The following is an 18,181-nucleotide window of genomic DNA, read 5'->3' as shown; positions in this document are numbered from 1 at the left end:
TGTATTATGCAGTGAGCATTCAATAAGTACACAAAAAACTTAAAATAATACTTAAATATAGTATATACTCAATGTTACTCACAAAATAATTAGCATCTCTGTGAATTATTATTAATGTTCTTCCTGAAATTGATCTCTCTCAACAGGTATTCCTCAAGGTCATTTCTCTAGGTCTTGTTTATAGTTTATTCAATAACTGCAAACGAACTGCAAACTACATTTAACTATAAAAGTAAAGCAAATGTACAAATTAATAAACTACCTCTTTGCTAGCCATGCTTATCACGAGGACATGACAAACTATACTTAATCTACAGATCTAATTCCGATTCCCGTGACTTGTAGCTGAGCTGTATTTTAAGCTGGTATATTTTCCCCTCAAACATGTAGTTCCCATACATTGTGCAGTTTCAGCAAAATGGGATGTGGGATTTCTCAAAACATTTTAGAAAAGCTACAGCAATTTTAGAAATTAAAATCATAAAGAATGCATCAGGCTAGGAGTCAAGAAAGCTCAGTTCTAATTTCGGTCTTTCCCAGAATCTGTAACTCTTGAGTAAGAGGCAACTTCTCTGTGACTTGGTTTCCTCATCAATATCTGGCCATGAAACTGTTACAGGGGTAAGTAAGATGACACTCTAAAAAAATTCTTTAAAAAAAGGATAATATTATATAGATAAGGCATTACTATTATTACTTCAAAGTAATGTAAAATGATGATATTTGGATGGACCATTATTTTTGCTAATGCTCTACGAGCACAGGAAAATGAGAAGTTAGTATAGTTTTGTTTTTAAATATTTATTTATTTATTTTAGAGAGAGCGTGCGCTCACAAGTGGGAAAGGGGGAACAGAGGGAGAGGGAGAAAGAATCTCAAGAAGACTCCATGTCAAATATGGAGCCCAAAACGGGGCTTGATCCCATGACCCCCAAATCACAACCTGAGCGAAAAACCAAGTCTAATGCTTAAATGACTGAGTCACCCAAGTGCCCCAAAGTTAGTGTAGTTTTAATAATGTTCAAGCTTATCTATATTGACATTATCAACTAAAGCATCTAGTAAGTATATATGAAATTAGATTATGATGGATAGAAGATCACCAAAATATTTCTGGGGCTTAAACTGAGAAATATTTAACATGGAAGTATGATCAGAAATACCGCATTAACATAGCTTTCCTTACTATATCAAATGTTTCATTAATAATGCTTTCTTAACCAGTACCATCAAGTTGCCAGAAAGCATTAATATGCTCAAAAACTTTAATTTGGAAAAGTACAACTTATAAATGCCTCGTAAGTCACACATCACAAGACAGAAATTATAAGCAACTTAAAATGTTAATGTATTAGTTTAATTCTGTATGGAAGATATCACAAAATTATCGTTCTACTCCTGGAGCATAGTGGATAGCGAGAGATCTTAGGAATGAAATGAAATGCTTGACCTGCACTGGACCTTCCATTAGTTCCGCCCAAACAGGTAGTTTAGACAGGAGATGGATGAAAAAGGGCAAGATCAGAAGTCTGGACTGGTGAATAGCTTTCCTGAATGGAAATGCCACCCTTACTTAAAACGAACTATGAGAATGCTCATAAATACATGCAACATCACATGGCACATTCGATGTAATGTTAATCATCCACTTTTCTGAATTACAATCACGCTGCTATCCTCTGCAAAGCAGCTACTGAAATGCAGACACCACATTTTAGGGACAACTTGAAGACAACAATGGCAGTTAAGTAAATCAAACTTTATTAGTTATTTAATTGTGGAACCAAGCAGTTACACTTTTTCTTCCTTTTAAGTAAACATTTTCACTTTAAAATGAAAAACCCTTTGACACTAGATTGGTTTTTCTTTTAAATAATAGTTAATAATCATCTACCAGCAAACATTTTTCCCTTTGAAATTACAACCAGGACACACCTAGATAGTTCTCAAAAAATTTCTAATGTTAAAGACATACAGTATAAGAATGGTGATATAATTACTGAAAAAAATACATTATTTATACTGGTAAGCCTGAAGATACAGTGAAACTAATATTGTTACTAAAAAGTTACAGAAAAATTATCATGGTATTCAAAATTAGACCTATTCAAGGCTAAGATAAATAATCCCGGTATTAACCATAAATGCTGAGGTATCATCGGCATTAGACTAATGCTCTAAGTCTAAGGCACTGGAAATCTTAGTAGAGATGACAATATAGATCTACATCAAAATGCTATTGTGACGACTAATTTCAAATAAAATCAACCCGCGCTTGGGTGGCTCAGTCATTAAGTGTCTGCCTTCGGCTCAGGTCATGATCCCAGGGTCTTGGGATCCAGCCCCGCATCGGGCTCCCTGCTCAGTGGGAAGCCTGCTTCTCCCTCTCCCACTCCCCCTACTTGTGTTCTCTCTCTTGCTGTCTCTTTCTCTCTCTCTGTCAAATAAATAAATAAAATCTAAAAAAAAAAAAAAATCAACCCCTGGAAAAAATAACGGTTGTTCTGTAAAATAATACTGCCCATGATTAGAACAATAACGATAAAACAGCCAGCTCTCAAACAATACTTAAAATCACAAAACTGAAACAAGAAACTTTAAGTGTTACTTCTGAAACTATGCTCTTACACTGTTCCTTAAGGTAATATTTCACTTACCTTCAAAATCCAGTTAGGATTAAAATTAGTACTATACGATGTTACTGAGGATTCTCTATAGGATGAAAAATAAATTTGAGTAGATGAATTTGCTAAGGGTCAATCTAGCTGACTAAATGATGTGCATAAAGTGCGTACAAAAGCTGAGGAATGAAGAGAAGCAGAATACCTATTACTCATCTACAAGTTTAGAATCTTATGAAGGAAGATGTTATATTTTCCATAACACCAATTATATATTAAATGCCTTCAAAAGTGGAGACGAGGAAGAAGACAAACTGTTAGGCTATACTGAAAGGCTTTCATCACTCCAGCGAAAATGCCAAGTAAAATGGATTCCACTCTAACACGGTTTAAAAGAAGGCTGTTATACGAAACTAATGAATCACTGAACACTACATCAAAAACTAATGATGTAGCTATGTTGGGCTTCCAAAAAAAAGTAAGTGATGGAAATGTTAAAATTCATCCTGTTCTTTCAGGTCTACCATGATCTGTAGGTTGTTTGCCTTTCCCCCTTTGAAATAAAAGAATGCATTCTCTAAAAACAAACAAACAAACAAAAAAACTAATGATGTACTATATGTTGGCTAACTGAACATTAAAAAAAAACAGAAGTTAAAAAAATTTTTTTAATTTAAAAAATTTAGAAAAAAAATAAAAGAAGGCTGTCTGAGCAGCGCAGTATCAGCTCCACCCTGAGGGCAAGTGAAGCCCCCTGTGGGTTCATGTGGCATAATTCAAGGAGGGAATGTTGTGAGCAGACTGAAATAAGGATCACCAGTAATTACGAGGTGTTCAGTGTATCCCATTACCAGCTTATATACTGATTTATTTACTTTTGAGGGATATTACTGTTGTTCTCAAGTGCGAATGAGGAAAGAAGGCACAATGCAATTAGTAACGATGAGGCCAGAAGACCAGAACAGATTCCATGAGGAAATGGGAAAAAGGTGACTTATATGGCTATTTTACATTCATGTGTCAAAGGAAATACTTAAAAGTTCAAGATTATAAATAATTTTAAAGACGGGATATTTCAGAGGTTTCTGATTTTTTTGTTTCAATTTAGCAGTTAAAGGGATTTTTGTAAAGGCCTATGATTAGCTCAGAAAAAATTCGTTGTGAAAATTCATGAAGTAACAGGGAATGAAGCAATTTCAGTAAATCTCCTCAAAACCGAAGAGTAAGCATTACAACTTAAATGAGTTTTGAGGGTCACATGTTTTCTGTAAGTGAAAGAGTAAACCCTTTGCTCTGCTAAGACAAGAAAAGCTATTTCAGATTAAGATTTTAACTCTACTTCCTGTACTAGGATTACTAGGAACACAATTTATCAGTTTTAGGAGTACACTCCAAATTTCAAAGCTCAGCTTACATTAATTCTACAACAGGGGATGGACAGAGAGATGGATACATGGATGAATTGACCAAGAGACATTTTCAGACCTAAAGAATATAATAATAAATGGTTCTCCCAAATTTTAAAAGCCACTTTTTAACTTACCATCTTTTTTCTCTTATCCTGTTCTGTGGGTGGTTCTTCATCCTCTGTAACTTTTGGTTCTTCAAGATGAGACATTAACATACAGCTATAAAAAAAAAAAAGTTTTTAAGTAAATAAAAAAACATCTGTAACATGCTGAAACAAAGCCTGAAAATCACTGAGAATATTAATGCTTCTATGTACCAAAATGTGAGGAATAGCTAGATAAGTTAGATTTAAAATTTTAAGATTTAATTACAAAAATGTACCTCACTTTCTAGAAAAAGGGCTATACCAAAATATTTTAGAACACATTACTTGAGAATTGAAGGCAGCAAGTTACAAGGAATTTATGTATACGTGATTTTTAAACCATATATTACTTGACAAAGCAAGGTGTACCCTTTATGTTTTTCTAAAAAAATGATAGAGACACTTAAGATTAACCCTTCTTTTACCACCAATCTTAGGTCTGTAGATTATACATGTTTCTTAACAGGAGCAATTTAAATAATAACCTCATTAAAACAACATTAATTATGCAATAATCTACTCTGTGCTCCAAATGGCATTACTATGCTATGAGGAACTTGTCCCTGAGAGCACGGGTACCTGTAGAACAAGTTATAAATCCTTTTGATTATCTGCACCACTGCTCTTCACCATTAACAAAGATAATAGAAATATAGTTTCCTATTTAGTCAATAGTTTCTCTCTTCCAGGGAGACAAGAAATAAGTATTGTCTAGTGAATCCAGTTGATGGAATAAACCTCACTGCTTCCTACTTTAGAATAGCAGAATTCAGGAATTTATCAGAGTCAAAGGTTCCTAACCAATAAACTGTGGCAAAGAACGCTTGGTTTCTCTTATGTTTTGTAGCAAGTATAGAGGAAACGTAACTCCTGACTCAGCTGTGTAAATAACTGTTAATTCAAGGTTCAAGACAAGTGCTGACACCAGAAACCTGATCAGGCTCACTCCTGCAGGGGTATGGGGATACCCATTTCCCTCTATTCCCCAGCATTAAAAAAATCAACTTTTCGAAACAACTACTTCTGACCCAGTCAGTGCATACTGGTGCATTCAATCAGAAACAGCAAGAGCTTAATTCCTAACCCACTGCATGGTCTTAACCTCTTGATGCTGCAATGCTTTCATCCACCATGATACAATATGATATAGCACAACTAGTTGGCCAGGGGACTCTGGCACTAAGAGAGAAATTATATTATTATCCCAGCCCAAATGCTATTTAGTAAAGTGAAATGTCTAGAAAACGATCTAAATCCCACTTTCTATTTTAGAACTGAATAATAAGGAGTTCCTTCATACTCGCTATGTTATGCCTGCTGCAGATTTGAATTCTAACTGCAGTGAATCTCGATCTCCAGGAAGTATGCTTTATGTTGCATGAAATTCCTTCACCACATTCCTAAATCTGTTAACTTATTTGAATAGTAAAAACTCTCTTTCTCCTTTCCCTAAATTAAATGATTTATCACATATATAATGGAGTATATTCTGCATATAAATATACATTTACACATATAATTTTTTTCCAGAGACCAAAAATTATTGACAGGGCAGAATATTTTTCCTCTGCAATTCTGCAAACTGCATTCACTTGGGTCTCTGGAGGGTGTAAATTGAGAGAAAAAAAAATGAATTTGAAAAACCTAAAGATGAAATTCTTTCCTGCAGGTAGGTTTCCAATTAAAAGTCAAATCTTATTTTTTTTGACAAACATTAAAGACAGGGAATCATGTTTTACATAAAAGGCATGGTGGGAATTAATAGATTTCTAATAAGCTAAAATATGTATGCAATGAATGTAATAAAAATAATAATAAAATAGTCTAAATTAGTGACAATTAATATGTGAACCGAGGCAGCCAGACCCTCTCACATGCTACACCCACTCACTAAATAGATCCAGGCACTTTAGCCGCTTAAAAATCAGAATCTTTCCCAACAAGAAACTCTAACCAATGAAACACAACCAATAGCGTTAGCATACAACATGAAACCCTTTAAATTATTTCGAATTTAAAAGGTACATGCAATAAAACCTTTCATTTAATCTAAAACTCACTTCGGAATGTCACAATAAAACTAGAACTGACAGCATTATTCAATTGTCTCTGCAGTGGACACTTTGGTTGATTATGTAACCATCCTCCTTCCAGAAGTACCCTGAATGTGTCCAGTACCCTCCTTTTCCATGCCTCTATATGCGTCCATGTCCCCATCTGCGTCAATGAAAGCTGACCCCAGCCCCAGTGACTCGACAGGCATCATGACAATCTTATTCTGCTAACCATGACTGCTTTCTACAGGAGCACGTTTAAGAAATTCTAGCCACTTATACATGAAACTGCTGGCTGAATCCTTTCTTTGTACTTCCCAAACTTTGGCAAGGGGTTTGTCAATTTCATTTCCCAATTTGCCTAAAAACAAAATATTACTTTAGGGAAGAAAGGAAAACCACTCTAACCAAAGACAAGTAGAAGGCAAATCTCAAGCCTCACTAATCTATTTTCCTGGTTTAGTGAATTAACTGTACTAACCAAAATACAAACATATAAAGAAATCAATGCAAAAGAATGAAACTGGACCACTATCTTACACCTTACACAAAAATTAACTCCAAATGGATTAAACACTTGAATGTAAGACCTGAAACCATCAAACTCCTAGAAGAAAACTTAAGTGGTAAGCTCCCGACATCAGTCTTTGGGTGATGATTTTTTTGATCTGACTCCAAAGCAAAGGCAACAAAAGTAAAAATACACATGTGGAACTCTACCTCCAACTAAAGATAAAATTCAAAGAGAGAAGAGAATAGTGGTTGCCAGAGTTGGGAGAGTGGTGGGGGGTGGACAAAATGGGTAAAAGGGGTCAAATGATGCAAACTTCCAGGTATAAAATAAGTCATGGAGATATAACATATAGCACAGTAACTATAGTTAATAACACTCTACTGCATATTTAAAAGGTGCTTAGAGAATTAACCTTAAAAATCCTCATTACAAGAAAAAAAAATTTATTAACTACATACAGTGATGGATGTTAACTAGACTTACTGTGTTGATCATTTCACAATAAACACAAATACTGAATCATTATGTTGTACACCTAAAACTAATATAATGTTACATGTCAATTATACTTCAATTTAAAAAAAGAAAAAAAAAAATCCAGATTCTTAAACTCCGAAAATAGAACTCTTCTTTCTTCTAAATGGATTCATTTTATATACCGTTCTTAAGAAATACCGGTATCAAGATCAGTAACAGTCAACTGTTAACTACCCATTTATCTTGGAAGATAAACTTTTCTACTACAAAAAAAAAAAAAGGTTCATCTTAAGATAAAAACCCACCTCCATTTTTCCCCACATAAAATGTTATATTTAATTTTTAAAAGCCTGTGAGAAAACAGTTATGAAGGCATATTAAAGCATAAAAATAGACATAGGTTGTTAGGTGTAAGCACCAGTATCTTAAAAATTTATGTATGTCATGTCCCCCAAACTATAAATACTTGTAACTCTCTAGCCACACCCACCTGTCATCATTTCCTGCCAATTCTTCCTCCACAATCTATCTCAAACTCCTATCAGCACTAGTAGAACAGCTACCTGAAGGGCTTCTCCATTTCCCAGGCAGTACATTCTCAATTTTTAAAGGGCATGTGAATCATCTAGGGTTCCTGTTTACAAGGCAGGTTCTACTGCCATAGCCCCAAAGATTCTGATATAATGGGTCTGGACTGGGGAAGGGAAAAATGCATTTTTAACAAGCATCCCAGGTGGTTTCAATGGTCTAAGACCACTCAGTGTGAGCCTTTCCACCCCTCCCTATCATCCTCCACAATGCACTCAAGTGACTCTCCTGACATATAAACCTGTTCTTCGTACTTACACACTTTAAAACTGCCACATGAACTTCCACTGACTATACAAGCTAGTCCAAATTCCTTTTCAAGCTACTTTACCAGTTGGCTCTAATCCACTACATATTCTCATAAGTTATTTGCAGTTTCCCCAAAACCCTCCTTCTTCTGTAGCTGGCATTGCTCCATTGGTCCCCATTTCCCCTTCTAGGTAGTGAACTCCTTCAGGACAGAGCCTCAGCTGCTTCCTCATACAGCACAATGTATGGCACAAACAAGTCTGAATACAGAGATGAGCTGTCAACCAGGCTTAATTACTGTGGTTAAATGTAACACCTGAAATGGACCACAGAATGCCCAAATAATTGGTTAATATTATTCTGGGTGTTTCTAAAGGTGATTAACATGTGAATTTCTACAGTGAGTACCACAGATTGCCCTCCCCAATGTGCATGAGTCTCAATCAGTTCAAGGCCTGAATAGAACAAAAGGTCTAATTAAAAGAATATTCACTCTCTGCCTTTTAGTTGGAACATCAGTCTTCTCTGGCTCTGTGACTCAGACTAAAACTTAACACCACTGGCTCTCCTACTTTTAGGCCTTTGGACTTTGGACTAAAACTACACTCTGGTTTGCCAACTGGAGATCTTAGGACTTCTCAGCCTCCACAATTGCATGAGTCAACTTTTTATAATAAATCTATTTACATTTATGTTATTATAAATATATTATATATATATATATAAAAATATATAATCTCTCTCTCTCTGGCAAGCTCTCTCCCTTTATACACATATATATAAAAAAAAACTTCTATTGGCTCTGTCTATATGGAAAACCCTGACTAATACACTACTTATAGAGGTAAAAAAAAAAAAAAAACAAAACCCAGGGTTTTCTTCCTTTGCTCTAATTTATTCTATACTGAGAATACAATAGGAATTCAATAGAACTAAAAATATTAACTTTCTTTGAATAAACTGTTCCAATAAACAGGAAGGGGAAGCTGGAGGATAAGTTAGCTACATAAGTAAATATTTTATGTTTCTCATGTGCCCTTTTCTGAAAGTCTATTTATACTTTACGGTCTGATGGACTATAATTTTTAGAACTCCACATAGTGTACAAAAAAAAAAAACAAAACTCTATGCAGTTCACAGAATTACAGAGTAGGAAGATTATCACAGATCCAGTCTAACCTCTAGTAGAAAACCTAGAAAAGTTAGGAAAATAGTTTCTCCACTGTGTTTCCATAGGCCAAATACCACCCCAGGGTAAAAAGCAGTGACCAAACAATTCTGGGGAAGAAAACTGGTTTTATGTCCCAGCTACCCAGGCACCATAGCCTTCAAGTCTAGGTCTTTGTAGTATGGATCCCAATAATGGTCTCCTAGTCATTAGGGTCTTCCTTATGCCCAACATTTTCCTCTTCCAAACCAAAACTTTCTCCCTGGCTGAGCTTGGCAACACGAGTCAAAACACCATGGTTCTAGTCTGAACTCCTCTACTCATCTGCTGTGTCACTGCACTTTTCCGAGCCTCTGTATCCTAATCTTGAAAATAATGAAACTATGCTATTTCTAAACTTTATTTCTAACAACTTCCTGACTCTCATCCCTTCCTCTTAGACCATGCTATATTTATGTCCATTTCCTATATCCTAAGTCCTATCCCTTCATGAAGACTCTAACACACAGTGCCTCTTTTTTCCTCTGTTGGAGCACAAGTTAGAATTCTACTGTTTGGTGTGCTTTGTTCAAAACATACATAATTGCCTTTACTCATTACTAGTGTTTTCACTGTGCTATTAGACACATCCTTCCCCTAAATTATATACTCCAAAGAGGATGAGGAACATTTGATTATATCCTAAATATTTCACCGTTGTAAACTTTGTCACATATTATGCATACACAATATTTATAGTCATGTGCCATAAACCCTATGTTAACTTTAAAAAAAAACTGGAAAAAACTGCCTACATGCATGGTTTCTTATTTTGGTTGTAATCAGAGAAGTGTGAAGTTTCTTGTTTTTTTTTTTTAAGATTTTATTTATTTGTCAGAGAGAGAGAGAGAGAACACACACAAGCAGGGGGAGTGGGAGAGGGAGAAGCAGGCTTCCCGCCGAGCAAGGAGCCCAAAGCAGGACTCGATCCCAGGACCCTGGGATCATGACCCGAGCCGAAGGCAGACGCTTAACCGACTGAGCCACCCAAGCATCCCTGAAGTGTGAAGTTTCTATCTCAGCTGAACTCCTGTATTCTTGAAGGCAAACTTATATGCCAGACACATCATGTCTACATATGTTTAATAAGATGCAACAATATAAATTTGCTTTCCATGTTTTCAACAAAATAGGATTTAAATGGCAATCTTTCCCATTTCCTACAGATTCTTTTTTTTTTTTTAAAGATTTTATTTATTTATTTGACAGAGAGAGACACAGCGAGAGAGGGAACACAAGCAGGGGGAGTGGGAGAGGGAGAAGCAGGCTTCCCGCCAAGCAGGGAGCCCGATGAGGGGCTTGATCCCAGGACCCTGGGATCATGACCTGAGCCGAAGGTAGATACTTAACTACTGAGCCACCCAGGCGCCCCACTCTACAGATTATTTTTAAAGAACAAAGAAAACAGGCTAAGTATACTATTGATGTAAAGTCAAGCGGCCTCAAATCTCATTAAGTCCTGCTTATCGTAATTTAACACATACCCTTTATTAACAATAATAAGAGAAAAGGTACAGCAATTCTACTACCTATAAAGGATGCAATGAAATGAAATTTCAAATTAATAGTTGTGGAAGTATGACATGATTTTAACTATTCTCACAAAAAATGTCATTTTAACCGTTCTCTTTTAAAACTGGTCAAGTATCAAGTGACTCTAATATGTAAAGATGCCAGGGATGCTTCTATCAGGCAAATACAAATACAGGACGTTTACCAATCCTCTTTTCCCCATAACTTGCCTAATGGGCAGGGAAACTTTGTTAATTGAAAAAAAGAATATATTCAAAACATCTTAAAAAAGGCATTTACATGCTAACATAAAAACCTAATGTCAAATCATAAAATTATTATTAAACTAAAGAAGTCCAATTTGTCATTTCACTTTAACAAATTAAAAGTGATCTGAAGATCAAACTAATTAGAGGCAAAAGAAATACAAAATTTTCTTTATAAAAGACAAAATTTAAAAAGTCACCACACTGTGTTTATATGGTAGTAGTGAACAAAAATCATGCAGGACATAATTAATTACCCCCCCCATACTCCACCCCAGATCAAGTGCAATTAATTAAATGATCCACCTACTCTTTATAAGTTCCTGTTTCAGGGTCTTCTGTCATGACATCATGTAGGCCCTCCACTGAGATGTTTATAATCCCACAGAATTTATCCTGGATGACACTAAAATAAAAGAAAAGCAAAAGAGATTGAACTGGAGTATTTTAACAGGTTATTCTTTTTTCTTTTTCTTTTTCTAATTACCCCCTTAAACATGAAGAGAAATTTTACTTCTAAGATACAAAGGAAACTTTCAAAATATGTTTCTTGTAGCAGAAATTTTACCTTTGCACATAACATTAAAATTTTCTCTTTCACTAGAGTATTAGTGTTTAAACACTAAAAAGGTAGGTCCGAAAGGAAATATATTTTAATATTCTTTAACTCATTACAATAAACCTGAGTTGATTTTATAACTAATAAGATAAAGATATAAAAATGTTGAAGATTGGGCGCCTGGGTGGCTCAGTTGGTTAAGCAACTGCCTTCGGCTCAGGTCATGATCCTGGAGTCCCTGGATCGAGTCCCACATCGGGCTCCCTGCTCAGCAGGGAGTCTGCTTCTCCCTCTGACCCTCTACCCTCTCGTGCTCTCTCTCATTCTCTCTCTCTCAAATAAATAAATAAAATCTTTTAAAAAAAATGCTGAAGATTAAAAATCTGTACTCTTCTGAAGTAATGCTAAGAAAAAGAAGACAAGCCATAGACTGGGAAAAAATATTTGTAAAACATGTATGAGAAAGCACCTGAATCCAGAACACATAAAGAACTCTAAAAGCTCAGGAAGATAACTCTGCAGTTCGTTCTGCCCATGGGTCCTGTCCCCATGCTTTAACAAAACCACCCTATTTGCACCAAAAAAAAAGACTACTCAATTTAAAAATTGGCAAAAACTTCAAGACACGTCACTGAACAAGATATAAAGACGGTATATGAGTACCTGAAAATACGTTCAACGTTACTAGTTCTCAGAGAAATGCAAATTAAAACCACAATGACATTTTAATTAAAAGTTAAATTTAAAAGACTAACAATACCAACTGCTGACAAAGATGAAAAACAACAGGACTTCTCATTCACAGCTATTAAGAATAAAAAAACGGCATATCCATTTTAGAAAACACACCAGCGGTTTTTATAAAATTAACACACTCCACACAACTCAGCAATCCCATTCCCACATATTTACCCAAGACCAAAACAAGCAGCCTCAGTTCTGTATGTAAGTATTTATGGTAGCTTTATTATAGTAATTCCCAACTGCAAATGACCCAAATGTCTATCAACTAGTGAATGGCTAAACAAACTGTGGGATACTTACTCAACGAAATGGTTGTCAGCAATAAAAAGGAACTAAAGATACATGCAACAACATCGATAAATCTCAAAAACATTATGCTAAGAGAAATAAAACTGACTCAAAATGCCACATACTGTATGACTCCATTTATGTGACTTTCTGGAGAGGGAAAATTATTTGTTCAGTGGTTGCTAGAGAAAGGGACACAGGGGAACCTTTTGGGGTGATGGGAGTGTTCTATATTGACTATGGTAGTGGTTATACCCTGTGTACATGTGTGAAAACTTTATGCTTAAGGAGTTTTAAGTTAACTGTACTTTAACGAGAATCTTTTAAAAAAGTGGAAGTACTTAACCATCCACTGAAACACTAAATCATACTTTTTGAATTTAAAACTAACTGAATAAATTTTAACTCATCTCCAGGTACGTTCTAGAATCATTCCTACAAAGGACATACCATGTTTCTCATTCTGCATTAACATGGATGATTATTTTTTTAAATGTTCAGTAAAGAAGTACCCAACTTACCATATTTTGGGTCAGGTTCCCACCTTTGTAAAGTCAAATGTTTTGTCTGTACATTCAAATGTGATCAGATTTTAGACAACTAAATCACCAGTTGTGCAAAAATTAAATGAATTAAGGACCCAAATGTGAGACCTGAAACCATAAAAATCCTTTAAGAGAGCACAGGCAGTAATTTCTCTGCCATCGACTATAGCAACATTTTTCTAGGTAAGTCTCCTGATACAAAAGAAACAAAAGCAAAAATAAAAATAAACTAAAAACCTAAAAAACTAGACTAAAAAAAAAAGTTTCTGCACAGTGAAGGAAATAATTAACAAAACTAAAAGGCAACCTACGGAATGGGAGAAGATATTTGTAAATAAAATACCCAATACAGGGTTAGTACCCAAAATATATAAAGAACTTATACAACTCAACACCAAAAAAGAATCCAATTAAAAATGGGCACAAGACATGCACGGACATTTCTCCAAAGACCTGGCCAATAGACACATGAAAAGATGCTCAACATCACTCGTCATCAGGGAAATGCAAATCAAAACTACAGTGAGGTATCACTTCACATCTGTCAGCACAGCTGAAATCAAAAACACAAGAAACAAGTGTTAGCAAGGATATGGAGAAAAAAGAATCCTTATGCACTGTTCATGTGAATGCAACAGTATGGAGGTTCCTCAAAAAATTAAAATGGAATTACCATTACCAGTAATTCCACTACTGGCTATTTACCCGAAGAATATGAAAACACTAATTTGAAAAGATACATGCACCGAGATGTTTACTGCAGCATTATTTACAACTGCAACGTTATGGAAGCAACCCAAGTGTCCATCCATTAGGGACTAATAATCTGCAGGAAGGACAAAGAAAACAAGCAACAAATGAGATGTTCTTTTTTTTTCCTTTTAAAGTATGATATCCTGAGTAAGTACTTTTCTCCATTTAATGGTTATTTCTGACATACTAAGTGGCACCTGTCTGAAGGGAGAGCATTTGTCACCTAAACGGAGGTAAAGAAGCACTGGCAAATTATCACTCTCTAATTCTCATCAGTGGTCCCCAGAATCTTGATCACTCTACCATCACTTGAGATCTTAGCATTTGCAAGTTAACCCACTTTGCACTGATAACATTAGGATAGATGCTCCTTCTAAAAAAAAAAAAAATTTGATATAAATTTATTTTCACTTTACAAGGTTAACTGGGATCCAATTGATCCTACTCACCTCATTACTGAGGGCTTCAAAGAGGCAAATGGATGCTTTCTATTCCAGTCTCTTAAATCTCATTCCTTCTAATTTAAGAATTTTCAGGGGGCAATCAAGAACTTCAGCAAGCTCGAACAAACCCACCTTTCTCAAGTTACTCCTCCTTTCATGGCTTTCAGGCAGTTAAGTCATCACCTCTCGAATATAATAGCTGCTAACTCGATCTGCTTACTCCCTTCCTGCCCCTCACAATGCTCTTCCTCCTTTTTCTTTCACTTTAATTCACACTTCCTTCACAGGCCTTCTCTGGTCACTCCAACCCACTGTACGTGAGCACTCTGTCCTCGGAATTTCCAGTAGCATAAAACGTCGGCACTACTCATTTAGCATGCAACTCATGTGCCATCTAGTTCGTTCTCCTAATGTCCTTTAATTTTTCATGCCTACACGCCTCTCTAAGACTATCAGTTAACTTTAAGCACAGCCCATGTATTATGTTTATTTTTTTTTATGTCCCACAGGACATAAATAATGTGAACACTCAATAATATAATCATGGGAATTAATGATCCCCGAAACTCAAGAACTGACCTCCCTCATTTTCTTTTTGCAATATTATTTGTGCTTACCTCTTTTTGTAATTACAACTATGGATAGTTGAATTATAGATAACATTACAACTGATTACACTAAACATAAGGCAGAAAACAGAGCAGAAGGTGGCTGTGCTGGAATCTATTTCTGAAACATTTCAGAAAATGCAAGGAAAGTTTAACATTGAAGATGAAAGAGGAGAATGAAAGTAAAACTGAAGGGAAAAAAGTACTAGTAACCTGAACGTTTCCCTTCTTTTTCCTTGTCACACTTTTCCTTTTCTTATTTCACATACTTGGTAGATAGATTAATGTATTCACATAGACACAAGTTACAAACACACTACAGAAAGAAGACAAGCTTTTATAAACATCCGTTTGTTTGGTTCTTCAAGTGTGATATAAGTGATGTTACACATATATAAATATTAAATAGGTGAGGGCTTGAAAAACTGTACTATTATTTGACCATTTAAACAATTCCACAAAGTTTTCAGTAAACTTTTTCTGTTAAATTCACATGAGTAAAACTATAGTTCTTAATGCTCTCTTAGTATTTTCTAAAGCTATGGCATTTTAAGGCATTTTCTGGGTATATAAAAGTATCTGTAGACTGTAAATTGCAGAAACTTCATGCAGAGTGATTTTTCTTTGCTTTTGAAAACTAAGTACTAAAGAAAAAAAATCAATCCATCTTTGTGTTTATTGAACCAACTTAAAAACTATGCTGGTTTAAGATTATTTCTATCCTTTTGTGTCACTATGAACCTAACCACAAGGGTTCAGAAAACAAATAGCCCTTGAAAAAAAAAATAAAACTTTTAATCCACAAAGGCACAAATAAATGAACTTTCTAATAGTCATTTAGTCAGCCCAAACAATATTACATTGAATATGAACAGGACTCTAGTTTCCAGCTGTCCAATTTTTACTAGCATTTTTTTTAAAGATTTTATTTATTTATTCATGAGAGAGAGAGAGAGAGAGAGAGAGAGAAGCAGAGGGAGAAGCAGGCTCCCAAGGAGCAGGGAGACCGATGCGGGACTCGATCCCAGGACCCTGGGATCATGACCTGAGCCAAAGGCAGATGCTTAACCATCTGAGCCACCCAGGCGCCCTTTACTAGCATTTTTATAGTGAGCATTTTATAGCTCTATTTTTCAGAGAAATGACCTATTCATCATATACCATGTGTTTTAACACTTTCTAAGTGATGGATTGATAGATTTGTATCATATCTTCATCCCCTTGGACCTGGGAAGAAAACAGGAATGCAGAAATACAAAATTCTCAATTACTTTTTCTGAACATTTCTATAATCGAAAATAGATGATTTAAGAGTTTTTCACAGAGGGTCCAAGAAAAAAATAGACAGCATTTTCTCTGATCTAACCAGACCACAATTATACTATTTATACATCACATACAAATGATTAATATTTGAAATCACTCTTGCATTCTTGGATCTTAAATACAGGAGGTCACTGAAGTTAGGGTAATTTAAGAAAATAAGAAGCTTTAGGCATTAAAAGCCACAACCAAATAAAATATTCTCTTAACTATACTTCTCTGCTTATACTGTTTAATAGGATTAAACAAAGAACAGTTTATTGAAAGAAAAAGGCAAAATAAGAAAGCCCTGACTAATCAATCTTATTCCAGACTTTCTACCACACCAGAGGCTACAAAAACCACTGGTGACATTTACACTAAAATTAGCTTTTTCCCTCTCTAGATATTTTCCAGGATCTAGCTAGCTGCAAATACTTTTGTCACTTAGATGGAAACATATATTCTTTCTACACAGTAATTCTCTACATGGTCATGGAAAAGAGTGTTAATAAATCTAGTTCCCTTGACATATACTGGCAAGGAAATGGGATAAAAAAATTCTTAGTGGAAATTCACTAAGTTGTTTTAAAATGAAAGTTGGATTTTTTACATCCAACAATAATCTTTACAAAGGCTTTTAATATTATCAACTATTTCCTCAATTAATTTTTGAGCTGCACACACACAAGCAAAACAAAGAAGCCCATAATCTTTAAGACAGAAAAACTCTTAACGATCCAGAAGAAACTGCCACCTTCTCTGACTTTCAAGGGAAAGACTGCGTTTCAAGAAACAATACCCAATGACAACACTAAGTTTCCAGAAAAAGATGATAAATGACTGGTACAGAACTGTGTGGGAAAAACGTTAGGCTGAAAACCCGAGTAATGCTTGTTTTGAATGCTTACAGGAGTCATTAGACAGAGTGGTTCTTGACTTTTACAAAGGGATATAAGAGAACCTACTAGAGGGCGCCTGGGTGGCTCAGTTGGTTAAGCGACTGCCTTCGGCTCAGGTCATGATCCTGGAGTCCCGGGATCGCGTCCCGCATCAGGCTCCCTGCTCAGCGGGGAGTCTGCTTCTCCCTCTGACCCTCTTCCCTCTCATGCTCTCATTCTCTCTCTCTCAAATAAATAAAATCTTAAAAAAAAGAGAGAACCTACTAGATAGATATTTCATAATTATGAGGGTGGGAATATGGCCTCACCATTTGTAAATGCTAGGTATTGCTGATGATAAAACTATACAGTAAATAATTACAAGGTAATCATCAATATATACCTTGAGGACAAACGAAAAAAGCCAACTGTGCTGGTCATTAAAGTCACATGAAAAGATACCTGTGGCTCAGAGTTATATTCCTGGAGAAGTGTTGTGTATCGCACGGTCCCAACCACAATAAAGAGAATGTGCCCTGGAAAACCGTGTTGCGTGATCAAGAGGACTCTGGTGACAAAGGCAAGTCCAAGTGTGGGGCCCTTATACCGAGGACATGGGTAAGTGCCTGTGAGACCAATTTGGTAGGAAGGCCTAGCATTAAAGCTGTTTTTCAGAACCTTGTAAAAGTTCCCTAGTCTTTTTTCCTCCCATTTTTGCAACCCTTTAAGACAAATATGGCATATTTTACTGTTATTGTTGTGTTGCAGCTAAGATAATGGAGTAAAAATGCTTGCTGACTCAAGACACGGGTAAGAGGAAGAGTGTAACCGTGGCACTTTATGTAGGAGAAAGTCGAGAACTCCACTGAGCACAAAGTTGGCGGAGAACAAGGAGGTATCCAAAGATCGTCTTTCCCTGCTACCAGTGAATTCCACACAACTCCCTCACTCTCAAACAACGTCCACCCTTACCGTGCCCCAACATCTGTCTCTGGCTATCAGCACTGGCAGCCCC

General features: G+C 35.7%; 1 protein-coding gene across 4 annotated transcripts in view; it reads right to left on the bottom strand.

Moving 5' to 3' along the window:
• IPO11 (importin 11) overlaps positions 1–18,181 on the bottom strand; it is a 194,632-nt gene that overhangs the window by 28,923 nt on the left and 147,528 nt on the right. For all 4 annotated transcript variants that reach the window (XR_003612426.2, XM_028123860.2, XM_028123863.2 and 1 more), the window contains 2 exons: positions 11,354–11,449; positions 4,165–4,249 (listed from right to left, as the gene is read on the bottom strand). Coding sequence is in view for 3 of the 4 variants with exons in the window: in XM_028123860.2 (XP_027979661.1) it covers positions 4,165–4,249; positions 11,354–11,449 (181 nt within the window). In the remaining variant the exon portion in view is untranslated. The remainder of the gene's footprint in view (positions 1–4,164; positions 4,250–11,353; positions 11,450–18,181) is intronic.

This window comes from Eumetopias jubatus, unplaced genomic scaffold, assembly GCF_037043125.1.
Source record: "Eumetopias jubatus isolate StellerSeaLion01/CBP00866 unplaced genomic scaffold, mEumJub1_p1.0 scaffold_5, whole genome shotgun sequence".
Lineage (NCBI taxonomy): Eukaryota > Metazoa > Chordata > Mammalia > Carnivora > Otariidae > Eumetopias > Eumetopias jubatus.
Note: the sequence above shows the minus strand (reverse complement) of the source record. Positions and strands in the feature narration are given on the sequence as shown.